General features: G+C 41.1%; 2 protein-coding genes across 4 annotated transcripts in view; both read left to right on the top strand.

Moving 5' to 3' along the window:
* Window positions 1-24772, top strand: part of LOC127051761 (alpha-1-antiproteinase 2-like) — a 298892-nt gene that overhangs the window by 127150 nt on the left and 146970 nt on the right. The gene's annotated exons all lie outside the window — the stretch shown is intronic.
* The window catches only part of LOC127051758 (alpha-1-antitrypsin-like), a 135411-nt gene that overhangs the window by 106139 nt on the left and 4500 nt on the right, over window positions 1-24772 (top strand). For all 3 annotated transcript variants that reach the window (XM_050954477.1, XM_050954479.1, XM_050954480.1), the window contains 2 exons: window positions 15176-15842; window positions 21553-21826. In XM_050954477.1, coding sequence (XP_050810434.1) covers window positions 15176-15842; window positions 21553-21826 — 941 coding nt within the window. The remainder of the gene's footprint in view (window positions 1-15175; window positions 15843-21552; window positions 21827-24772) is intronic.

Below are 24772 nucleotides of genomic sequence, written 5' to 3'. Positions count from 1 at the left end.
TTGCCTCATCTTGATTGCTATTTTGACCCCAGGTAGCTAACCCAAGTTAAGAATACACCTTTTTTTGCAATGTACACCTACTCTGTGACTGCAGAGGCAGAGTTCTGTGCTTCTGTGTTACCACATAATAATGTCAACATGCTGCATGTAGGGATTTATGTCAGGTGGTATCTGTTACAAATGTTGCTTCCCATGTTGTTTTATTTTCATAGAAAGCTTCCACTTTGAGGTAGATATATACTTCTCTTGCACACATTTCCCACTTGCAGGCTATATCCTGTGTTTTGATCTCTTGTCAATCTTCCTTGGCTATGATTTCCTTCATAAAGAGGATCTGTGCAAACCTACTAATTCTGTGGCATAAACACACTCCTTATACCACACTTGCCAACTGCTTTGTGGTATCTGTGCCAGCTGTGTGCACAGGGATCTGTGATCACCTACCTTAACCTGTTAACCACTGTGATCACTGGCCACATAATGCTTGCTAGTGTGTTGTTTACAGTGATCTAGCATATGACTGTTTTGCTTCACATCTCTGTGACATGATAATGTACAGATATAATTATTTTTATAGCCTTGTAACTGAATGTGATGTTTGTTGGTTAATGGTTGATTTGTGATATATTTTGATCCATAGCATATTTTGATGATTGTCATTGTTCATGCCTCCTTGGGTGATACTGAAGATTAACAAGTAGTTTAAGGGCAACTTCTTCAAACGACTTCATATTCTTCAAATATAGTGGTGTCTGGAGAGATGAACATAGATTGTGTCCATAAGTGCCCTGTTTGTGTGTCTAAATCAAGTATCTGGGTTTACAATTTCCCCATGCTCTTTAAAACTAGTTGATTCATTACAGGTTTCTAAGCAACATGCAATAACAAATTCCTGCATATAAACAGGAGGCTTAGGAAGTGCTTGCTTACTTATTATTATTACCCAATATTCTGTCTAGAGCTAAAAATATTTGTTGTGAAACTCAAGCATGGGACAAAATAGCTGCCAGAATTATTTTGGGGAAAGTTTTGTTTTAGTAAGATATTGTGAGTTGATTTTTCATTAAGATGTAAATAGCTATCTACTAACAAATCACAGACAGATTTATGCCGTGTGCATGTAAGAAAGAAAAAAAGACCAGGTATATGAGGCTATACTTAAATCATTAAAATATTTAAAGGGAGTTGTACCTCTAAAACATAGTATGACAATTGAGATGTTTTTCCTGTCTTTACAAACAATATATTATATTAGATGATTTTTTTAAACAAGAAGAAATGAGTGGAGTGATGGTAGAATTACTATGAATTCTTAGTCTGAGGTGATTATGTATTATTCGAAAGGTAACTTTATGTATCAAGGTTAAATTTTTAAAGAGCACCTATGTGACTTGGTGGCTAAGTCCCATTTTCAGAAGCAACCTTTTCCTCCTCTCTGCCCCTTTTCACTTCCTCCCTCCTCTTCTGTTCCTTTTTTTCTGTTCTCATTTTGCTTCCTGTCATTCCCCAGCACTTTTTCTTTAACCTTTAATATTTATTTCATTAGCTCTTTCTTTTGGTATGGGTTAACAGTATTCTGAAAGAATAATACAGTTTCATTGAGTAAATATAAAAAGGGTGATATAGATTGCATTGCTGAAATATACTGTGTATGTTATATTTATAATGCAAATTCTTGATTATTGGACAATGTATTTTGGTGATCTAATTATTATAACTATATTTTCCTCCTTTATATTTTCATAGAATATTAGGTTTGGAAGGGACCTCAGGAGGTCATCTAATCCAGTGGTCCCCAACCTTTTTTGTCTGGTGGGTGTGAGATGATGAGGCATGGATGACCATCTGCTGAAAAGTGGCAATGTCAATAGGTGTTGCTGCTGCCAAGTAGTGTCATTCAGAGGTGTTGCTGCTGAAATACTGCTGAAAATTGGTGGTGCCTCTGGTTGTGGCAGCAGCTTGTCTGCTGGCCAGTACATGCGTGCACTTAGATGCCCTGGTAGGTGTCATGGTGCCTGTGGGCACTGTGTTGGGGATCCCTCATCTAGTCCAGCCCCCTGCTCAAAGCAGGATCAATCCTCAGACAGATTTTTGCCCTAGATCCCTAAATGGCCCCCTTAAGGGTTGAACTCACAGTCCTGGGTTTAGCAGGCCAATGCTCAAACCACTGAGCTATCCCTTCCCCCTTTCCCTTTTCTGTTCTCTCTTTACTATTAGAAAAAGGAAAAAAAAAACAATAAAATACAAATGAAAAAAATAGTGCCATTGGCACTTAAGAACAGAGCTGGTCAAAACTCAGAATTTCCAAATTATGAGAATTTTTCACTTTTTTTGTTCTAATTCATAGTGAATGCAAATATTTTCAAAATTTCCCACAACAAAAAATTCCTGAAAAATTGCAGTTTCAGAAAACGTTTGTTTTGGTATTTTGGAATTTTATATTGGAATTTCAAAATTCTGTTTCAAATTTTATTTTATGGGTTTTTATTTTTATGATATTTTTATTCTTTTTGTTTTATTTCATGACATGGCTAGTAGTGCATAGTACTCTGTACTTTAATATGCACTATTTAACATGTCACAATATGACATAATCATTGACATCTTATTTTTAAAATAATTAAGCATTTGTTACTTAGTACTGATTGAGACATCTTGTCTACATCACAGTGTGTCCTGTTTGTATTCTAACAAAACAGTTTAATACTGTCAAGGTGTCAGGTAGAGTGGACATTTGAAGCTAGTATCAGAGGGGTAGCCGTGTTAGTCTGGATCTGTAAAAGCAGCAAAGAGTCCTGTGGCACCTTATAGACTAACAGATGTTTTGGAGCATGAGCTTTCGTGGGTGAATACCCACTTCCTCAGATGCATGTAATGGAAATTTCCAGGGGCAGGTATATATATGCTAGCAAGCAAGCTAGAGATAACGAGATCAGTTCAATCAGAGAGGATGAGGCCCTGTTCTAGCAGTTGAGGTGTGAAAACCAAGAGAGGAGAAACTGGTTCTGTAATTGGCAAGCCATTCACAGTCTTTGTTCAATCCTGAGCTGATGGTGTCAAATTTGCAGATGAACTGAAGCTCAGCAGTTTCTCTTTGAAGTCTGGTCCTGAAGTTTTTTTGCTGCAGGGTGGCCACCTTAAGGTCTGCTATAGTGTGAAGCTTGGTCTCTCACATGTGGAATTAGGGCTCTCAGCACTTGTTATGAGGTGAGGGGAACACCACTACCAGTGCTGCTGGCATAGCATTGCCAATTTTGGGTGGAGGTATTCCTGGAGGTTTCATCATATGACATAATATTTAATTCCTGGAGATTCCAGGACAATCGTGGAGGGTTGGCAACCCTATATTGGCACCATCTCTTCCTTGCTTTTTCTCAAGCAACGTCTGACCTGGCATAGGTGCCTAACTCCAAAAGAGGATTCATTGCTGTGAGTGGAGATGACATTTCCATGTGACCCCGAGTTAGGTGCCTCTCTCACTTTGAGGGACAAGGCCTAAATCACACTCTTTCCTCAGCATTTCCTATTGGCTAGCTTGGGCAACTTCCCACACAGCATGCTGGCTTCTGTGAATGCCATTCTTGGGCACCTAACTTGGGGCTGTGAATTCTAGTAGGTGCCAGCATGCCCAAAAAGTTAGGTGCTGCAATATTCATTGTTGTAATGTCTAAGTCATGCTTGTGAATCTAGGTGCTAGTGGGATCTTCAAAAGTGCCTAAGCAGATTAGACGCCTAACCTGCTTATGCACTTCTGAAAATCTCACTAGGCACCTATCTGCATCTAGATACCTTTAAAAACATGCCCCCCCTGAGTGTCTACCTCACTTTCAAAAATGAATTCTCTTTTGGAACTTAGACTTCTAAGTCACTTAGGCCTGATCCACATTTAAAACCTAGCTATGGTGTTGAGGGGTGTGAAAAATCCACAACCCTGAGAACTTTGGCTATGCCAGTGCAACCCCCAATATAAATGGAGCTCGGTTGATGGAACGATGCTTCCATGAACCTACCTACCATCACTCAGGGAGGTGGAGTTCCTACTGTGATGGAAAAGCCCCTTTCATTGCAGTAGACTGCATTTGCACTGTGGGGTATGCTGGCATAGCTCCAGAGCCATAGGTATCATGCTGTAGTCCCTATAGTGTAGACTTGGTCTTAGACACTTTTGAAAATGTTACCCCAAGTCATCTTCTCAAAGTTTGCTCCCTTGAGCTGAGGCATGGGAAAGTTAAGTTTAAGGGACTGCTGACAATGCTGCTTCTGTCCCCAAAATGGGTGTTTTGGTAGCCACCGTTCTTCTTTTAGGAAAGTGCAAAAACTGGAATGGTATATTTAGAAGACCTATAAAGGAAACCTCACTTAGGCTTCCAAATCCTGAGTCTAGACACTTTAAAATGGGCAGGAGACAGGAGTGGAATATGGAATTTTACCCCCTTAATGAATTTAGAAATGTGCATAATCATGATTTCAAGTGGAAGATGGAACCACACTATCCTATTATGTGTGAAGGAGGAGCCAACAAACGCTGAACTGATCTCAAAACAAAAGCGAGATACTGTCTGCTGCTTGTATGCTTCATATTGTTTGCATTGGTGTATGGCAGTCTGACTGCTGTCTCCCTGGAATCCACATAAAGTAGAAATGTGTAAGTCAAGGTAATCAACCCAGTGGGCAAAACTGTAGATTTTGAAAAGAGTTTGGCACCTAACTCCCACTGAAAATTCAAGACTAAGTAACTAAAAATGGAAGTTTCTCTATTGACTTCAAAGGGCTTTGGATCAGGTCCCCACTCCACAATAACCAGAATAGGATACTGCAATCTCATAGAAATTTGCAGGCAGCGCCTACCAAGTTTGCAACAAACAATAGCCACGGACATATGAGACCGAATTCACATGAATGTGATCACGGGGCTTTGCGCTTGCATGAGCTGTTGGTGAATTTATAGTTTGCTATTTGGACTGACAGAAAGCTGTGCATACCCCAATAGGGGTATGATTTGAAGAAAACCCTTTGAAGTCAACAAGAGAGGTTCCCATTGGCTTCAGTGGACTTTAGATGAGACCTTAAGATGGGATCCAGAACAGCAACCACCAGCAAAACCCTCAAGAATGTGGATGATTTGTATTCCGCCACTCCCCTGCCAAAAAAAAACACCAAAAAAACTCCACCTGTTTTAGCAATTGCTGCTGCAAAGGATCCTTTCATCTTACAGCTGTTGAGCAACTATTGCATTTTTATTCTCTTTCATGCCAAAGCCCTCTGTTAGGAAACTTTTAAAAAAATATGTCTAATGGCTGGCTGGTGCAATGGAGGAAGAGATAGAAGAGATAGGTGCATGGGGCGGGTTTCAGTCTTCTTAAGCCCTAGAGAAACAAAGCTGTTGGATGTTTCTGTTTTCTTTCTCTGAGACTCATGCTTCTCTCATTATGGCACTTGGAAATATTTGGTGCCAAATTCAGGTCTGAGCCACCCCATGGATTGGAATCAATGGTGTGGAAGGTGGGTGTGTATGGGGAGGTGTAACTGAAAGCAAAATTTGCACCAGATTTTATCTCAGTCTGAAACCTCATAAATGCCAGAGAGGGGAATGTGCTCACCCAGTGAGCTGCTCATGCACATGCTCAGCAAATAAATGGCCAACAGAGAAATCATGAACTGGTACCTGCAGGGACTAAATGTGGACATGCTGTGGATCGAGACTAGGTGTGTCCAGAGCAATGACTCTGAAATGAGGAGTACAGAGGTCATTTTCTTGAGGAATCAGTACTTCTGCATGCCAGTGGTGTGCAGTCTTGCCTCTGTGGAATGCTCTAAGCTGAGCAGCCTTCTCATGGTTAATGCCATTCCTCCTTCTGTCTCTGTGTTGGAGTAAGTGCACACTGTGCTATGTCTGAAGTACTTTGGAAAGTTGCTGCCAAAAGCCTTTTGTGAAACAAATTGATCTGAATCATTTGGGGCAGAGAATGTGGTCTTGTGCAACGAGTACAGGATTGAAAGCCAGGATCCATTTAACCTCCCCGTGCATCAGTTTTCCCGTCTGTAATATGGGGATAACAACGCTTTCAGTAACTCTCTATAGTTTCTTGCAATATAAGAATATGTAATTTGAGAGTGGAAGCTATCCTGGTAAGTTGCACACAACAAGAAGTATTTTAAATATGTATATTTTGGAAATGGGGTTCCTATAGGAAAAGAGGGTGAGTGCTAAGGGAGGAAATAGATAAGAAAGAAACAAAGGAAAGCGTCAATGGTGGTCTGGCATATCAGGGTATTTAGTATTAAATCCCCCATTGTAGAGATTCATGTTGTGCCATAGAGTTGCCAGTGATTTGCTGGTGGAGGCTGCTGTTAAAATTCCACAACCAAACTGGAGGGAAGACAGGAGCCATTTTCTGCCTCTGATTCAGCTCGCCCTTAACCTAGGGTCATGGAGTTACTTCTGAAGAACAAAATGTTGCATTATAATGCATCAGAGTGCATCAACTAGCATGTGCACACACCTTGCAAATTACAGAAGCCGAATGCTCTACTTTACTATCGAGAGACAGTATATTTTTCCAAGAGAAAGTATACACTGCTCCGGCCACATGCAGTTTGGTATAAGTTTGCTTGTCAAATCTTGTTGCCTCCCTCTTTAATTATGGTTGTGAGGAAGAGCTTTAGTTTCAATGGGACAACAAATTAAGAGACTCCTCAGTCTCCAGATTAAGAGACTCCTCTGAAATCACAAACATATCTAAAGTATTGGGTTTAGCACAGGCTAAGGTGGAACCTTTTTGGTGCCATCTATACAGGAAATGTTGTCAAAATTCCGCACTATTGCTAACACTTGTTCAGTGCCACTGAGTATATCAGAGTGGGGAGTCACCCCTAGTGTAGAAAGTTCTCTTGGAACCCTTCTCAAAGCAAATATAATTGACACAACACTGGTGGCAGCTGGTGGTCCATCTACACTAGAGCTACTATTGCTGCTAGCATTAGTGGGGTTGAACCTATGTTAGCTACAGTGGGAACTTTCAGAAATTTCCCAAGTGTAGACAAGGGCTCAGTGAGAGCACCTTGTTATGCTATTAGCAGCACATCTCTGGCACATACCAGCATAGTCTTGGAATATCAGGTCTCAAAAATTGAATAAAATGGTCAGATTCCCTGTGATTCAGTGTTCCTAGCTATCATCTCTCTAGATTTTAGTATCGTGATGGTAAAATGAGTGTGTTTCTTATTTCCTTATCCCCTGTCCCTGGTAGTTGGATTCTGGGGATTATCCCGTCTGAAACTCAGATACAGACTTCTAGAGCTGGTATGTCAGTGTCAGGAAATTCTCATTCCCAGCATATCTGTATAAATAGCATTGATTTTCTTTTCTTCTCTGTGTGCGTGAGTGTACACAATGTGCTGAATGTAGCAGCTTTCCTCCTGCACACACGTGGAGGTGTGGTCAAAGTGGATCTAAATATAGTTTACTCACTGCCATCCCATTGTCATTCATGGTGTCTATATTTAATTTGGTTTACATTCCTTCATCAGAAATCCATCTCGGCCCAATGAACACTACAGCCCAATTTTAAAAGCCAGTTCTGAGTGATATTGGTGACATTTACACAAAATAAGAAGCACTGAAAATAAAATCATAAATTCTGTTCCAGGTGAACATACCGTGTCCTTGTGGGACTTAGGTTAATCACATTTGAATCAGCTTTGTATCCAAGAAGGCCATCTATTTCTCAGTCCTTGGTTCAAAAAGCCATTTATATTTCCCTTTAAGGGGTTAATTCTGCAAGACACTGAATACCTGCTGTGAGGAGCTAATCACCCTCAATTCTCATTGATTCAGTCACCTCGAATTCAGTGGGTGTTGAAGATGCCTGGCATTTCACAGGTGAGGCCTCAACCTAATGTTTATATAGTCCTTAGAAAATGTTATCTGATTATTATTATTAATCATTTGTACCACAGATGTACCTAGTGGCCCCAGCTGGGATCAGAGCCCCATTGTACTATGCTTTGTGCATATGCATAGTCAGAAATGGTCCCTGCCCTGAAGAGATTACAATCTAAATAGATAAAACTGACACATGCTGACACTAAACTGGGAGGAGGAGTAGATACGCTGGAGGGTAGGGATAGGATACAGAGGGACCTAGACAAATTAGAGGATTGGGCCAAAAGAAACCTGATGAGGTTCAGCAAGGACAAGTGCAGAGTCCTGCACTTAGGACAGAAGAATCCCATGCAGAGTTACAGACTAGGGACTGAATGGCTAGGAAGCAGTTCTGCAGAAAAAGACCTGGGGATTACAGTGGATGATACACTGGATATCAGTCAGCAGTGTGCCCTTGTTGCCAAGAAGGTCAATGGCATATTGGGCTGTATTAGTAGGAGCATTGCCAGCAGTTCAAAGGAAGTGATTATTCACCTCTCTTCGGCACTGGTGAGGCCACACCTGGAATATTGCCTCCAGTTTTGGTCCCCCCACTACAGAAGGGATGTGGAAAAATTGGAGAGAGTCCAGTGAAGGGCAACTAAGATGATTAGGGGGCTGGGGCACATGACTTACAAGGAGAGGCTGAGGGAACTGTGGTTATTTAGTCTGCAGAAGAGAAGAGTGAGAGGGGATTTGAGAGCAGCCTTCAACTACCTTAAAGGGGGTTCCAAAGAGGATGGAGCTCAGCTATTCTCAGTGGTGGCAGATGACAGAACAAGAAGCAATGGTCTAAAGTTGCAGTGGGGGAGGTTTAGGTTAGAGATTAGGAAAAACTTACAGTGGACGAGAAGCTGGATGAGAGTCAACAGTGTGCCCTTGTTGCCAAGAAGGCTAATGGCATTTTGGGCTGTATAAGTAGGGGCACTGCCAGCAGACGGAGGAACGTGATCATTACCATCTATTTGACATTGGTGAGGCCTCATCTGGAGTGCTGTGTCCAGTTTTGGGCCCCACACCACAACAAAGATGTGGAAAAATTGGAAAGAGGCCAGTGGAGGGCAACAAAAATGATTAGGGGGCTGGAGCACATGACCTATGAGGAGAGGCTGAGGGAACTGGGATTATTTAGTCTGCAGAAGAGAAGGATGAGGGGGGATTTGATAGCTGCTTTCAACTACCTGAAAAGAGGTTCCAAAGAGGAGGGATCTAGACTGTTCTCAGTGGTGCCTGATGACAGAACAAGGAATAATAGTCTCAAGTTGCAGTGGGGGAGGTTTAGGTTGGATATTAGGAAAAAACTTTTTCAGTAGGAGGGTGGTGAAGCACTGGAATGGGTTATCTCGGGAGGTGGTGGAATCTCCTTCCTTAGAGGTTTTTAAGGTCAGGCCTGACAAAGGCCTGGCTGGGATGATTTAGTTGGGAACTGGTCCTGCTTTGAGCAGGGGTTGGACTGAATGACCTCCTGAGGTCCCTTCCAACCCTGATATTCTATGATTCTATGAGTAAGGATGTATTATTATTCCAGTTTTGCAGATGGAGACCTGAAGCACAGAGAGGTTAAGTGACTTGCCCAAGGTTGAAGCCTGTCTCCTGAGTGCTAGTCCAGTGCCTTAACCATATGTTCATCCTTTCTCTTTAATTGCACATTAGTTATAAATTGTAAAAAACAGCAAGTTATGTAGAGTCCCTGTAACAGATTATGTAAACCAATATCATTTTTGTATATAAACACGCAGAGGAGGTATCTGTTTTCATACTCTTATGTGTGGTTTTGATTTAGTTTCTGCGGGAAAGCATAAGAAGAGACAGGCACATGATTAAGCATAATAAGATAGATTCTCTGAGCCAACTCAGCTACACTTGCGCAGAATCAGAAGTGTCTGCTCCCCCAGTACCAGGCTGCCAGATGACAGCCTAGTCCTCAGCATAAACATAAGAATAGCCATACTGTTTTCTGACAGTGGCCAATGCCAGGTGCCCCAGAGGGAATGAACAGAGCAGGTAATTATCAAGTGATCCATCCCTTGTCACCAGAGGTGAAAGTAAGCTGGTCCGGTCTGGCATACTGGTAAAAGCTGGTACACAGCTGACAGTACAAGCAGGGCAGCTGATGGGCGGTGGAGGGGATGGGGGCAAAAGGGGTAGCTTCCCTGGGGCCTGGCAATTTAAAAGTGCCCGGGGCTCCCACCAACAGCCGGAGTCCCTGACCCTTTAAATTGCTGCCAGAGCCCCAGAGCTCCTGGCTGCCAGTGCTGGTACTGCTACAATAGGACTCCAACAATGATTTAAAGGGCCCAGGTTGCTGCCGCCGTAGTGGCAGCCGGGAGCCTCGGGGCTCCAGCAATGATTTAAAGGGTGCAGGGCTCCCAGCTGCTGCTGCTGCTAATCCCCAGCCCTCTAAAACACAGCTGGACCCCCAGGGTAGTGCTAGCAGTGGTGGTGGCCAGGAGCCCTAGGCCCTTTAAATTGCTGCCAAAGGCCAGGGCAGAGCGGGCCAGGCAGTGCTGAAGGGCTGATTGGGGGAGTCTGGCCCAGCCCTGCCCCTTCTGCCCAAGGCCCCGCCCCTTCCAGGAGCCCAGAGCTACCCCACACACACCTTAGTTAGGACTCCGGCTGCTCTGTGTACTGGTAGGTCCCTTAAGTTACTTTCACCCCTGCTTGTCACCCATTCCCAGGTTCTGGCAAACAGAGGCTAGGGACACCATCCCTGCCCATCCTGGCTAATAGCCATTGATGAACCTATCCTCCATGAATTTATTTAGTTCTTTTTTGAACCCTGGTTATAGTCTTGGCCTTCACAACATCCTCTGGCAAAGAGTTCCACAGGTTGACTGTGCGTTGTGTGAAAAAATACTTCCATTTATTTGTTTTAAACCTGCTGCCTATTAATTTCATTTGGTGAACCCTAGTTCTTGTGTTATGAGGAGGAGTAAATAACACTTTCTTCTTTATTTTCTCCACACCGTCATGATTTTATAGACCTCTATCATATCCCACCCCCTCAGTCATCTTTTTTCCAACCTGAAAAGTCCCAATCTTATTAATCTCTCCTCATATGGCAGCCGTTCCATATCCCTAATAATTTTTGTTGCCCTTTTCTCAACCTTTTCAAATTCTGAACCTTTTTTAAAGGCTGCTCTGTTTGGCACCCAGATTCCCATGGTCCCTGAGGACCATACTTATAACTGGGAACCAGCTGAATGCAGTTTCATCCCAGCCATGTCCCCTTTCATCTGGCTACCTGCCCCCTACGTGGTATGGAACCCCAATACCAGCTCAATACTATCAGAGGATTTCTCCATACCGAGGGGAGAGGAGAGATCCTCAAGTGGCTCTTTATGCTGGGTTTATGGCTGTTTTGTACAAATGCCTTGGCAGGGTCGAGGATCTTGCTAAATGGTTAAAGCCCTGCTCCCACTAGAACCAAATCAGAGTTTTGCCATTGACGTCAACTGGAGCAAGATCATGTGCAATGTACAGTGAACCCACACAACTTCAAATTGTCCCTGTAGATTAAATATAGCAAACATTGTCTTTATGGCATATTGGTTGAAGCACTTAAAGAGTTGTTACAAACCTCATTCAAGGTATTGGATGTAACTTGTTATTTTTGGTGGCTCCTTTTGTTTAAAGAGAGATGGGAGATTTCAACAAGTGAGGTTAGGATGGGTAGTTGATGTAAATATTCAACCGGTTTGAGGGAAACCAGTTCAAAACATCAAGGAGAGTTAGACAATCTTGAGTAATATAAACAGTCACATGTGGGACAAGCATATTCAGCAAAATTAGGTGTCCAGTAAAACTAGTTTCACCACTGCTTGCTCTGCCTCCTCTCTGAAACTGAGTTCTGAGTCACGGCCCTTAGCTGATGTCATTAGCATTTACTAGCAGGTGCCTTGCTGTATGTTCAGCAGCATAAACAACAGAGCAAGGAGCAGTGCGGACTTGAAGAACACAAGAAGACTCTGTTGATTGCACTGTAAGTAATGTTTTTTCCCTTGGAGAATTATAATCCATGTTCCCTGTGCTACATGCAGATTGGCTCATAGATAATCAGTTGTGGAATTATTCCAGCCACACGCAGGTTGCTTTTGTTCAATTTCAACCTTTTTAAAAAAAAATCTGCGCTACAGAACCTCTTTGTATGGAATAGCTCCTTTCAGATAAACTGTATCTCCAAATGTTTTAAGTAGTTAAATAATATAAGAAAGTCGTGGTACCAAATGTCATGTGTGGCATAAAGAGATTGTATAATGAATACATTAAAGGGTTATGCCGCAAGTCCAAGGCACAGGGAGAGAGAAAAGGGAGGCTGATGTAAGCAGGAAAAGATGTGATTTAACATGAGACTTTGAGAGAGAGAGAAAGAGCTGACGAGGCAGAGGATTACTCAAAGGCTTTTGAAGATTGCAGAGCTGGGCAGAGAAGGTTCTTGCGCCAGCATTAGAGGAAGTGCCTGGAGGCAGAGTCTGGAAAAGCAGACCGAGAGAGAGAAGCTAGAGTAAGCCTGAAATGCTGTAAGATCAATTACGACAAACTTAAATGTGTTGCTGACACGACAGGGGAGTCATGGTGGGTTTGCTATAGGTGTCCCTCCTAGCATTCAGAGCTGACTAGATTTTGGAGAACTGGGGCTTTGATGGAATATGGTGGAAGAAAATGCCATGGGTAAGGTGAGAATTGATGGAGGTAATCAAATTAGGTCAAAGAGAGGTGCCCAGTTCCCACTGAACATCAACATTGGACATATAACTAACTCCCTTCGAAAATCCCAGACACTATGTTTGTTCATTCAGGGTATTTTATTTTAAAAACATATCCCCTGGATGGAGAGGCTACTGGGCATATTGGGTTTACATATACCGAAGACTGTTATTTACTTTTTATTTGGTCTGTTGATCAAAACCCAGACACTAAATACTGTACTAGCACAGTTTGTGCCCATTGATGTCATTTCAGTATTTAAAGATGCTGTTACCACAAGTACATTGACACTGACAATTCCCACACCACTCTGGAAAACCCTCTCCAGTCGTTTTGGTTGCTACTGTCCTTTTCCATTGGTTCTGTTTATTCGGAGTTCCACTATTTGTAATTTCTCAAGATTTTTCCAGTTCAGTCTCATCACTCTCACTATCAGCATCACACTTTCCTCCCTTTTTTATGATCTCTAGGATCTCCTCAGTTCTCCATTGTCAAGGTTTTTTCCCCACTTTGAACTTCAGAGTACAAGAAGTGGGGACCTGCATGAACACTTCTATGCTTAATTACTAGCTTAGGTCTGGTACACTGCCACCAGCCAGAACTTAGTGTCTGGCACACTTTCTGTTTCCCCAAAACCTTCCCTGGGGAACCCAGACCCAAATCCCTTGTGTCTTAAAACAAGGAGAAATTAACCTTCCCCCTCCTTTTCCCCCCAGACTTTTCCCTCCCTGAGTTGCCTTGAGAGGCTTCACACAGATCCAAACTCCTTGGATCGTAAAACAAAGAGGAATTAACCATCCCCCTCCTTTCCCCCCACCAATCCCTGGTGAGTTTAGACCCCATCCCTTGGATCTTAAAACAAGGAAAAATCAATCAGGTTCTTAAAAAGAAAGCTTTTAATTAAAGAAAGAAAAGGTAAAAATTATCTCTGTAAAATCAGGGTGGAAAATGCTTTACAGGGTACTTAGATTCATATAGACCAGAGGGACCACCCCCCCTGCAGCCTTAGATTCAAAGTTACAGCAAACAGAGGTAAAAATCCTTCCAGCAAAAGAAACCTTTACAAGTTGAGAAAACAACCATAAGACTAATCCACCTTGCCTGGCTATTACTTACAATTTTGAAACATGAAAGACTGATTCAGGAAGATTGGGAAAGCCTGGAAGGATAGCCCGTCCCTCTCAGTCCCGAGAGTGAACAAACAACAAAACAAAAAGCACAAAGACTTCCCTCCACCAAGATTTGAAAGTATCTTGTCCCTCTAATGGTCCTCTGGTCAGGTGTCAGCCAGGTTTACTGAGCTTCTTAACCCTTTACAGGTAAAAGAGACATTAACCCTTAACCATCTGTTTATGACATCCATGAATTTTCAGAAATAATTGTCATTGGTTTGGTACATTCATTAAAAATTCCCCTAACACTTTGGTATGCACATCACCTGGACTTGTTGATATGTATATATATACATTTTCTCTGTATTCCCTTACCTATTTGTGTTTTACCAATTGCTACAGTATATTCACAATGGTTTTAATAAGTATTAACTGCATAGAGCAATTTTTCTCTGTTGTTAATTACAATTTTTAAAAAAATCTTGTTCGCCCATTATGGAACCATAATAATTTTTCACCCATTCCTCATACATTAATGGATTTATTTTCTCTCTGGTGTATGTATTTCCCCTCAACACACTTGAGATTGAACAAATTTGTTCTTTGTTTCCCTTTTGCTAACATTTATCCTGCTTTCTTTCTGCCTTATCTTTGCCTGCAAAACTTAACTGAATATTCTTTGACTCCTTCCCCCTTTCTGTTTCACACCAAACTTCTTTTAACCCTCAGTCTCTCATTGAAATATGCAAACAATGGAGAATGACTGATTTCAAATTAATTCTAGTCTACTGCACCTTAATTATGGCATCTTTTACGATATTTCAGTCTTCTTCCACATTCATGGATTTTAACATTTCTTCTTTCACAATTCAGTAATATCCCAAAATTGGTTTCCTTGAAATATAATCTTGCTAATACTAGGAACCCTTTTGTCATTGTATTGAATTCAAATAGCCTGTGGGACATGATAGCAGTTTTCAGGTATCTAAAAGAGTGTCATCAGGAGGAGGGAGAAAACTTGTTCACCTTAGCCTCTAATGATAGAACAAGAAGCAATCGGCTTAAACTACAGCAAGGGAGATTTAGGTTGGACATTAGGAAAAAGTTCCTAATTGTCAGGGTAGTTAAACACTGGAATAGATTGCCTAGGGAAGTTGTGGAATCTCCATCTCTGGAGATATTTAAGAGTAGGTTAGATAAATGTCTGTTAGGGATGGTCTAGACAGTATTTGGTCCTGCCATGAGGGCAGGGGACTGGACTCGATGACCTCTTGAGGTCCCTTCCAGTCCTAGAGTCTATGAGTCTATGAGTGGTCACTGCTTCCATGCCTCCTTCATAGTATGTTCAGATTCTTAAACAATTCCTTTCTGTTGGTGAGCATATGTTGAAAATTATTAAGATTTGTACACCAAATATGTTTTTTTCTTACAGAATCTTAGAAAAATGAAGTCAATCTTTTACCTGTGTTTTTTGATTGCTGGGATTCATGGTGAAAGACCTTGCCAACAGAATTCTAACTACAACAACAGCACTGAAAATTACCAGGGTGGAAACAGAAACCAAATAGGTCCAGCAAACGAAAATATGCTGGGTCATAAAGTAGAGAGAAGCATTTGTCAGTTTGCATTTAATTTTTATAAGGAGGCTTCTTCTCAGAGAAACAACAAGAATGTGATCTTTTCTCCCATAAGCGTATCCACTGCCTTTGCAATGCTGTCCCTGGCTGCTAAATCAGAGACACTGCAAGAGATTTTTAGAGTGCTCCACTTTAAACCAAATGAGATCCAGCAAGGAGAGATACATGAAGGTTTCCATCAGCTCATGCAGTCACTAAATCGCCAGAATGCTAACTTCGAGCTGGATATGGGGAATGTGCTGTTTGTGAAAGACCAGCTGAAACTGCAACAACAATTTTTAAATGATATAAAAAACTTTTACAGTGGAGAAGCTTTCCCAGAAAACTTCAAGAACGTCAGACCAGCTCAGCAGAAGATCAATAATTACATAGAGAAAAAAACACACGGGAAAATTATCAACCTACTCAATAATCTAGATCCAACTACTGAAATTCTTCTTCTTAGTTATGTTTACCTTAAGGGTAAGACAAAATCATAGGACATCTTGCCTCAGGTCATTTGGCTATCCTTGTGCCAACTCTAGGCTTCACCATTCCCTTTTGAGTACTATTTTTGGAGGGGGAATCACTACCTGCTTCACAATAGACCTTTTATTCACAGTGTTAATTATGAATAGAGCTGGTCAACACATTTTCATTGAAAATAATTTTCTGATTGAAAGTGTTGACTGGTTTTTTTGACAAAATTTTGGTGATTTTTTCCCTATTTTCTGATCAAAGCCAGAGCTGATAAAAAAAATTAGTAAAAAATTAATCTTTTTTTCTGATGAAAGGGTACGTAAACTATACATTCACACAGGTACCAAATTCAGGAGAGCATCCCTGTTCAACAAAACACTTAATCATATACATAGACCCCAATGAAGTCAGTAGGACTCATTGCTTAAGTGCTTTCCTGAATTGGCACCCTTGACAAATGCTATGAAAATTTCTGATAAGTGGATTTACAGTGCAGTTTGCAAAATGCTGTAAGATACCCAGACATCTTGCTGAGTGGAAAATTCTTTATTCTGTCCCAGCAGCAGCAAACACACAGAGGCAGGTATATAACAGAACTCCTGCTTCTCCTCAAAGCCCACCTCTTTGAAACTAAAGTAACTGATTATACCTTTTATCACATTCTGAAACCTGACTAGGGCCCCCAGTTGTGCCAGTGTTTGCACATGTGAGTCTCTTTATTCATACCAGTTGTCTTGACTTCTAAATTTTGAAATTAATTTAAAAAATATGAACAATGTCAGTGAAGTTTTTGGAAATGTTACCCCTTGGTTTGTAACCAGCTATTGAGCTGGTCAAAGTTTTTCAAATGTTGACCCACTCCTTCTCAGAAAAGACATTTTCCCTTTGTTTTTCAATTACATCAATGCATTTGTGTAAATCTTTGAAGGATTAGCTGTAGAGCGGTAAAACTAGTTTGAATCTAGTTCAATTGATTCACTTGAAAGGCTGCCATAAAAAAGATGAAATAAAGTTGTTCTGTCTTGCCACAGAGGGCAGGACAAGAGGCAATCGGTTCAAAGTACCATTTAGCAGATTTAGATTAAATCTCAGGAAAAAATTCCTAACTGTAGAACAGCAGGACAATGGAACAGACTGCCTCAGGAGGGTGTGGAAGCTTCTTCACTGGAGATTTTCAAAAGGAGGCTGGATAGCCATTTGTTTTGTGTTTAAAAAAACCATCCAAATCCTGCATCTTGGCAGGGGGTCAGCTTAGATGACCCTTATGGGCTCTTCTAACTCTATGATTCTATGTTTCTTTGTCCTTCCATATCCATATCCCTCTTCCCCACTTTAAGGAAGGCCAGTTTTTATCTGTCCTCTCTAGTTTCAAGATCTTTACTCATCTCCCAAATAGCATTTTCAAGACAGGCTTTTAGTTAGCAGGTATCAGGCTTTCCTTCCAATCTTAACAGTGGACAACAATAACAAAAGTGTGGGTTCTGCCCACTCTGAAAATCAAACAGCTATGGAAGTAGAAGTTACATAGATTTGAAGGGTTTAGCCATAAGTTTAGTACAATATCATACATTATAATAATAAGAAAAAAATATTCACTGAAAATAATATAGGAACTAAACTCTTCTCCATTGCACGTATGAAGGTACAGCTGTCACATATGTTCTAAACTGCATATTTATTTAAAAGTAGAGATGCCCCTAGCCACTATGTTCAATTCCATTTCTGAAATGAATACCCAGCACCCCCAATATTTTGTATGTGTAGATCCTGTCTTCCACTTTAAATGCCTCTCTCTGTAAAATGTTTGCTATGAATTGACGATTATGCCCTGAGACAAACTCCATTTCTTTTTGATTTTAAAGAAATTGTGAAGAATTACTCTTAAAATCCAAACTATTGCTGCCATTGCTTCCACATGGAAAATAACAATGGGCTAAAACATTGAATGGATCAGAGGCTAGGTTTGGTTTGGAGAAGAATCTGAAATTTTAGAAGCTTTTATAAAGTCTGACATAACATTTAATGGCTGTTCCATCCTCTGTACCATGTGATTATTCCCCCCGCAGTCCTGATGTCTCTTCTCCCTTTTCCACAGTACATTGTAGCTTACATTGAGTTGTTGTCTGAGGATGGAGGCTTGGCGGCATGCTAACTTGCACTGCACTGAGGGTTTCACCAGATGATTTGCTACTCCTCTTCTTTGCCTGGGGGCTTAGATAGTGAGCATGTTCTCCCCACTCCCCCCCAAAAAATTATCTCATTTTACTTGCCCTCATAGTCCAGCAAGGAATTATTGTCCAACCCACTGGAAAGGGCAAGCTCTGGGTTTCCTTTTGTCCCTGGAGCATTGTGAAGAATTGCAGAGGCAAGACCTCCTTGAAAAGTGCCCTGCTAAGAGGAGGGGCAGCACAGGCATATCTGGGTTTGGATGGAGGAGAAGGGAAGGATTAATGAATGTCCCCAATATGCAATCTGTCTGCCAAATTCTGACATCGTTATTCAGTTTTTAACCAAAGCTGTGTATGAAACCAGTAGGAATTTTGTCCAAGTAAGCAGCAAGTAATAGCTGCCTGAGCATATCAGGATTTGGGCCTGTGACTTATCAAAAAATGTTGTGATTCACTATGGAATTTCCCTAAAACATGACAAGGTAATACTTCTGCCGTGTTAAAGAAGAGTCCAGGGGCTCTGACCTGACAGTACAAAAATTGGAGCCTTCTTTTAACAGACAGACTTACTCTAAAATTACATACATCATGTTTGTGGCTACACCGTTTATGGAGAAGCTTACAGTCACAATGTAGCAATTTTCTCCTCTTTAAAAGAATAATGCTTTGCACTTTATATCTTGAAAGCCCCATACAAGCATTAATTAATAATAATGACACCCTTAAGTACTATGTAACTCGTACTATGCCAGTTTTATAGCTGAGGAAACAAAAGGTAGAGATGAAATTATTTGCACAAGGCCTCAGAGTGACTCAGGGTTGGAGGAGGGATTAGAATTCCAGAGGACTTTGTTCTCAGTCCAGGGTTTAGTCAACCAGACCAATTTTACCCAGCAGGATAATTGTGCTGCCCATGTACTTTAATTGAGAAGCAAAGTGTAATTTAGACTTAGAGCTGATCAGAAAATAGGGATTGGTTTATGAAGAAAATTGTAATAACTTTTCAGTGAAATATCAAATACCAAAATATTTTGGTGTTCAGGGATTCAGTTGTTCCACAAAACTTTCCCCAGAAAGCAACGATTTTTTATAAAAAAGGTTCTAGTCAAAACCTTGATTTTCCATGAAAAACAGTTAGATGGAAAATTGTCAACTCTTACTTACAGTATCCTCTGTTCTTCGTGACATTTTGTATGATGGCAGACTGCATCCAACAGCTCATAAATGCAGATTCATTGTTCTGAATTAGGAAGAGCTGCTAAGGCTAGTAGTCATAAAGGAGGCATTTCTGGATGAACTCTGAGGAATTTGCAGTCCAGATCCAGATCTGAATTTTGGGGTTTAGGATTAGAGTTGGTCAGGAATTTTCCATCTGTTTTATTTTAAATGGAAAATGCAGTTTGCTACAAAATCAAAAATTTCTGTGAAAATTTTTGATTGTTGCCTAAATTTTTTGATTTTTCATCTGGAAAATCTAAATTAAATATTTCATTTTGTGTTAGGTTAACCTGAATCAAAACATTTTGGTTTGTGAAACTAAATCAAAACATTTCATTTCAGATCAATTGCACATTAATCTCTGTTTGCCTGAGCTGCCACAGTGCCTGTGGGAGTTGTAGTCCAGCTAGGGAGCCTAGCCCATAGAGGAGAATAGGGGCACAGGGCACATGAATTACAGCTCCCATGAGACATTGCAGCAGCTCAAAGGACACAGATTAATTGTAGAACCATCATAAAAAGAAATATTTTGAGGTTCAACATACCAAAATGAAACATTTTGATTCAGGAATACTGAAACATTTAATTTTGATCAGAAATATGAAAATGAGACATTTCAACAATTCTGAATCTAAATGTTTCAGAACTTTGCATTCCACTGTTTTTGATATTTTGGCATTGTCTTGATTTGGCAAGAAAATATCAGAATTTTCCTGCAGGACAGAAATGCCAGTTTTTAACCTGCTTCACTTGGGACCATCTTTAGTTTGATGAGATTAGTCGCTTCAATAATTCAGTTAAACAAGATTTATTACGAGCTAATGTCACTGAGGTATTTTTAAGGCTCCCATCACCATATATCTAGGCATTAACACACACTATTTTAGTATCATTAAGGGCAATGTCTGAGGTGGGACTAGAACTCAAGGTATCTCGCTTATAATTACAAGAAAGGGGTGCATTTTTGGCATGTATATATATATATATGCATTATACAAAGAAAAGGAAGTTATAGATATTAAACATTATCTGGTGGGAACATACAGCGTTACAGTGGAAGCATGTGAATGCATTCTAATGCTCTGTTTTCAGTTATTCAGTACTTTCTGAAAAATACATCAGTTGGGAAAGTCTAAGCAAGACTGATTAATAGATCAACTGTTTTTTAGTACATAGGGTTGGCAGGACAGGGAACAATTTACTTCTGTATTACAAGAAACATCATTGCAATGTTTTGTTATTTTTCTAGTTGTTTGTTAACAGCTCTATGGATGCAGTGAATGAGGGTGAATAGTTGGATTTTGGCTTGGAATTTCTTCTCACCAAGAAGAAGACACTTCTCTGAAAACACTTTGAGCGCTTCAGAAAAGATTGGTTTTGTTTTGACCAAGCTATTAGCGTTTGAAAATCCCACGTTTTCTGCTTGCCCAGTACATTTTGCAAGAGGGTTTTCACTGAGCAGCATGAAAGCTGGAGTAAACATCTGCCACCACATTGGCTGGGTAGCAGACCAACATTTAAAACATCCCCCAAAACCTAATTTGGATGGGAAAAGCCATCAGTAGATTGGGCCTTGCTCCCATCTCTAAGAAACACCCTCACCTCAATCTGGTTTAGGTGTGGGACTAGGTAGAGGAGTCTTCAGCCCAAACGATCCCTTTCTTCCACTTGGCTGAAGTCCATTCCCTTGAACAAAGGATCTTTTATGGACTTCATCCAAGTGAAAGAAAGGGATCAGTTGGGCTGAAAACTCCTCTACCTTGTCCCGCACCTAAACCTGACTGAGATGAGGGGAGGTTGTGAGGGTGTTTCTTAGAGATGAGAGCAGGGCACAGTCTACTTATGGCTTTTCCCATCCAAATTAGGTTTTGGAGGGTGTTTAAAATGTTGGTGTGCTACCCAGCCAATGTGGTGGCAAGAGATGTTTACTCCAGCTTTCATGCTGCTTGGTGTCAGTTGAAAATTGCTGTCAGACGTGCAGGATCAACTCATATCCTGTGCTAGGACACTGGGGAATGTATTAAGCCTCCTCCCTGCGAATAGTCTGGCAATTCCTTCTGGCATGAGGACAGGCATTGGGGTATATGAAAGCACCATCCTTTTACTACAGAACAGCTTCTGGGTAAGTTTAAACCACTCCCAACCCAACCCTCCCATGAGCATATTACAGTTGAGTTATTCTAATTTATACGTTTAGGGACAGATCCTCAGTTAGTGTGAATTGGTGTAGCTCTGAAGGCAAATACAGCTACTGCAGTTAATGCCAACTAAGGATGGTTGCTTGTTCCCAGAACATCCACTAACTCTCTCTTTCTTTGAATCATAAGCCACCTGGAATAAAACTTTCAATCCAAAGTACACTAAAGAGGATGACTTCTTTGTGGATGGAAACACAGTTGTTAAAGTCCCTATGATGTTCCGGATGGGCATGTGCAAACGTGCCTATGATGCCCAGCTGTCTAGCACCGTGGTGCAAATGGATTATAAGGAAGAAAGCATTAAAGCATATTTTATTCTGCCTGATGAAGGACAAATGAGGAAGTTGGAGAATGGCTTGTCATGTGAAAGTCTGACTAAATGGAGAAAATTACTTTCAGAAAGGTAAAATCTTTCAGCTCTCAATTCTGGTGGCAGGCAGTCCCTTTAGATCAAGAGTGTCAGACAAATTCGTGGGGAAGGATGATTGTATTTTTAACTATGATCCCCTGGCTGTGGTACAGCATTAGAATTAATGTGCTACCCTCAGTGAGGTTAATGCATAAAGATCAAGACTAGTATATGGCCTTTATGTAGTTAACTTGTTTAGTTATTTTCCAGGGCTTGTCTACACGTATAGCACTGCATTGATACAGCTGCACCACTGTAGTGTAGTGAAGACGCTATCTATGCCAAAGGGAGAGCTTTTCCTGTCAGTGTAGATACTCGACCTCCCCAAGAGGTGGTAGCTATATTGATGGGAGAAGCCCTCCTGTCGACATAGCACCCCTGAGTGATATAGTTACACTGACATAAGTCTGTAGTGTAGACCAAGCCTAGGACATGTTATCTGTTCAATATCCTATTGTCACATTCTGTATCACTCAATGTGAAAATCTGCTTCCCTTTAGGACCACTGCCATTTCTGCATTTTGTTTCTTTTGCTTTCCTATGTGCCTTTCTCTGTAGTCTGTTGTTCTCCCTTTATCTCATTTTTTCCCCTTTTGCATTTCCCTCCCTGTGGCAGCTTTTGTTTCAGGCTACTGGCAGATCCAAGAAGATGGCATTTCATTTATTATATTCACGTTATATGATCTTTGCAACCATGAGAGCTAGAATTTTAACTCACTTTGAAAAGGGCAAATTTAGGTTCCAGTGCTGAAAATGTGCTTGGCTTCTTGCCTGTTTACAATGGGACTGCTAATGTGCATGAAATTAAGCATGTGCCTGTTGGCGGACCCAGGGCCTTTCATTTTGGAGAGTAAGAATGTCCACATAAATGCACCAAGCAGGCTGAATGCTGAACAACACTGCCTTAGATTACCAAACTCCAGCTTTAAGACAAGGAAATGAATTAAATTAAATACACAGTTTACAGTTCTTTATGTTGACTAGCTGGAGGAGCTTTTTGAAACATGGCAACACTTTTTCACAAAAACTTTCACTGAAAAGTGAACTATTTTTCATTGAAACTTCAAAAATGTAAAAATTTAATCTAGCTCTACCAACAGGAGGATCCTCATGAAAAGTGGTGCTGGTACAATTTTTATAGTGGGGGTGCAGAAACCATGTGTTTGGGTTGTTAGTTTACTACTTCAAGCCAGGAGGTGCAGCAACACCCCCCACACTACTAGTTTCAGCCCCAATGCTCATGATTGTTCCTAAAATCAGTACCGGGTAATGAAACAACTTAACCAAAATGTCAGTGGTGTTATCCCTGTCAAATAAACATGAATTGTGCAAAGAGGAGCTGCCTTAGTATTGGCAGACAAAGAACTAAGCAAAATGTTCTTACCTTTTCCAAAACTGGAATAATCTACTTATAAAGCAGCAGTGGAGTTCTATGGTTTGTAGTATAGAAAGACCTCATTATTAGAGACCCAACGAGCTGGCTTTGTGTGGACATGTTCACTCACTGAAATTCACTGGAGTTTGGCACTCATGCAAACCGAGGACCAGTAAACCTCTTCTTTCTCTCCACAGAGTCTTCAGAGCAGTTGGTTTGGTCCATTTTGCATCTTTGGCAAGGTGTAATAAATTCGTTCACTCCCTAAATCAAACCCACTTAAGGGCCTCCAGGGGAGTAGGCTACCTACCTGTTTTTCTGTTTAGCAGTAATACAGTTGGAACTCCTTGGGTCCTGTTCTACTGTGGTAGTGAAGAGAGCTTCCAAGGGGAGGTCATTTGACTTTCATAAACCCAGCTGAGTTATGCCTGGTTTCAGTGAAGAACTTTTGCACAGTCCAGTTCAATGAACACCTCTGCCCTGATATAATGTGACTCGATATAACACAAATTCAGATATAACGCAGTAAAGCAGTGCTCTGGGGGGGGGGGGCGTGAGGAGGCTGCGCACTCTGGCGGATCAAAGCAAGTTCAATATAACGCGATTTCACCTATAATGCGGTAAGATTTTTTGGCTCCCAAGGGCAGCGTTATATCAGGGTAGAGGTGTTTCTGGTCTGAATAAATATATGGAGATAACGTAGAATTGCATGCAGCTGGGAGCAGTGTACTTCAGGCCATTTCAGTAGGTTACATTCAGGGAAGAAGGGGTTGCCCTATGGTTAAATCTCAGGACTAGAGATTCAGGAGCTCGGGATTCTATTCCTAGATCAGACACCAAGTTTCTGTGTGATCTTGGTCAGTCACTTGACCTCTATGTGCCTCAGTTTCCCACCTGCAGAATGGGTTGATGCCACTCACAGGAGTATTGTGAGAAATGTTCATTATTGTTGAGATTAGAGTGACCAGACATCCTGATATTAGAGGCTTTGTTACTGGCAACTATTATCTCCCTGCCCCCATCCCGATTTTTAACACTTGCTATCTGGTCACCCCTTTGAGATTGTGGGACGGAAGGTATAGAAGCACAGAGTATTACCCTTATGTATAGCAAGGTCCCTGCTTAACATGTGAGCAATTTGTTATGTGCCCCAGTGTCTACTCCTCTCTTCCTAAGGCTGTGTGTGTGCTATATTCTTCTTTCCTCTCACATTAGCAGTAGATGGGGACAGGTGGAATGGGTTATTCTATATAATGGCAGGATAAAAATGGCCCACGACAGTTGCATCATTAATAGGGAAGCAGTCAGCACCTTCTGCCGAAAAAAAACCAGGAAAAGGGAAGAGATCAGCAATCAGGAAAGAGTCTATTGCACCTCCACTAGCACTATTAGCTAATAACAATCCTAGCATCTAACTTAAGACATGTTCTCACGTGCTATCAAATGGCTAGTGCTTCCCACTGTAGATGCTAGAACTAACTCCGGAAAAACTAGAGACAGTGGGACAGTGAGAAAAAAATGCAGAAATACTGAGCATTGGCTAGTTTTACAGAAAGCACTGAAGT

This window comes from Gopherus flavomarginatus, chromosome 5 (genome assembly GCF_025201925.1).
Source record: "Gopherus flavomarginatus isolate rGopFla2 chromosome 5, rGopFla2.mat.asm, whole genome shotgun sequence".
Lineage (NCBI taxonomy): Eukaryota > Metazoa > Chordata > Testudines > Testudinidae > Gopherus > Gopherus flavomarginatus.
The sequence above is the reverse complement of the archived record's forward strand: the minus strand, read 5'-3'. Positions and strand labels throughout refer to the sequence as shown.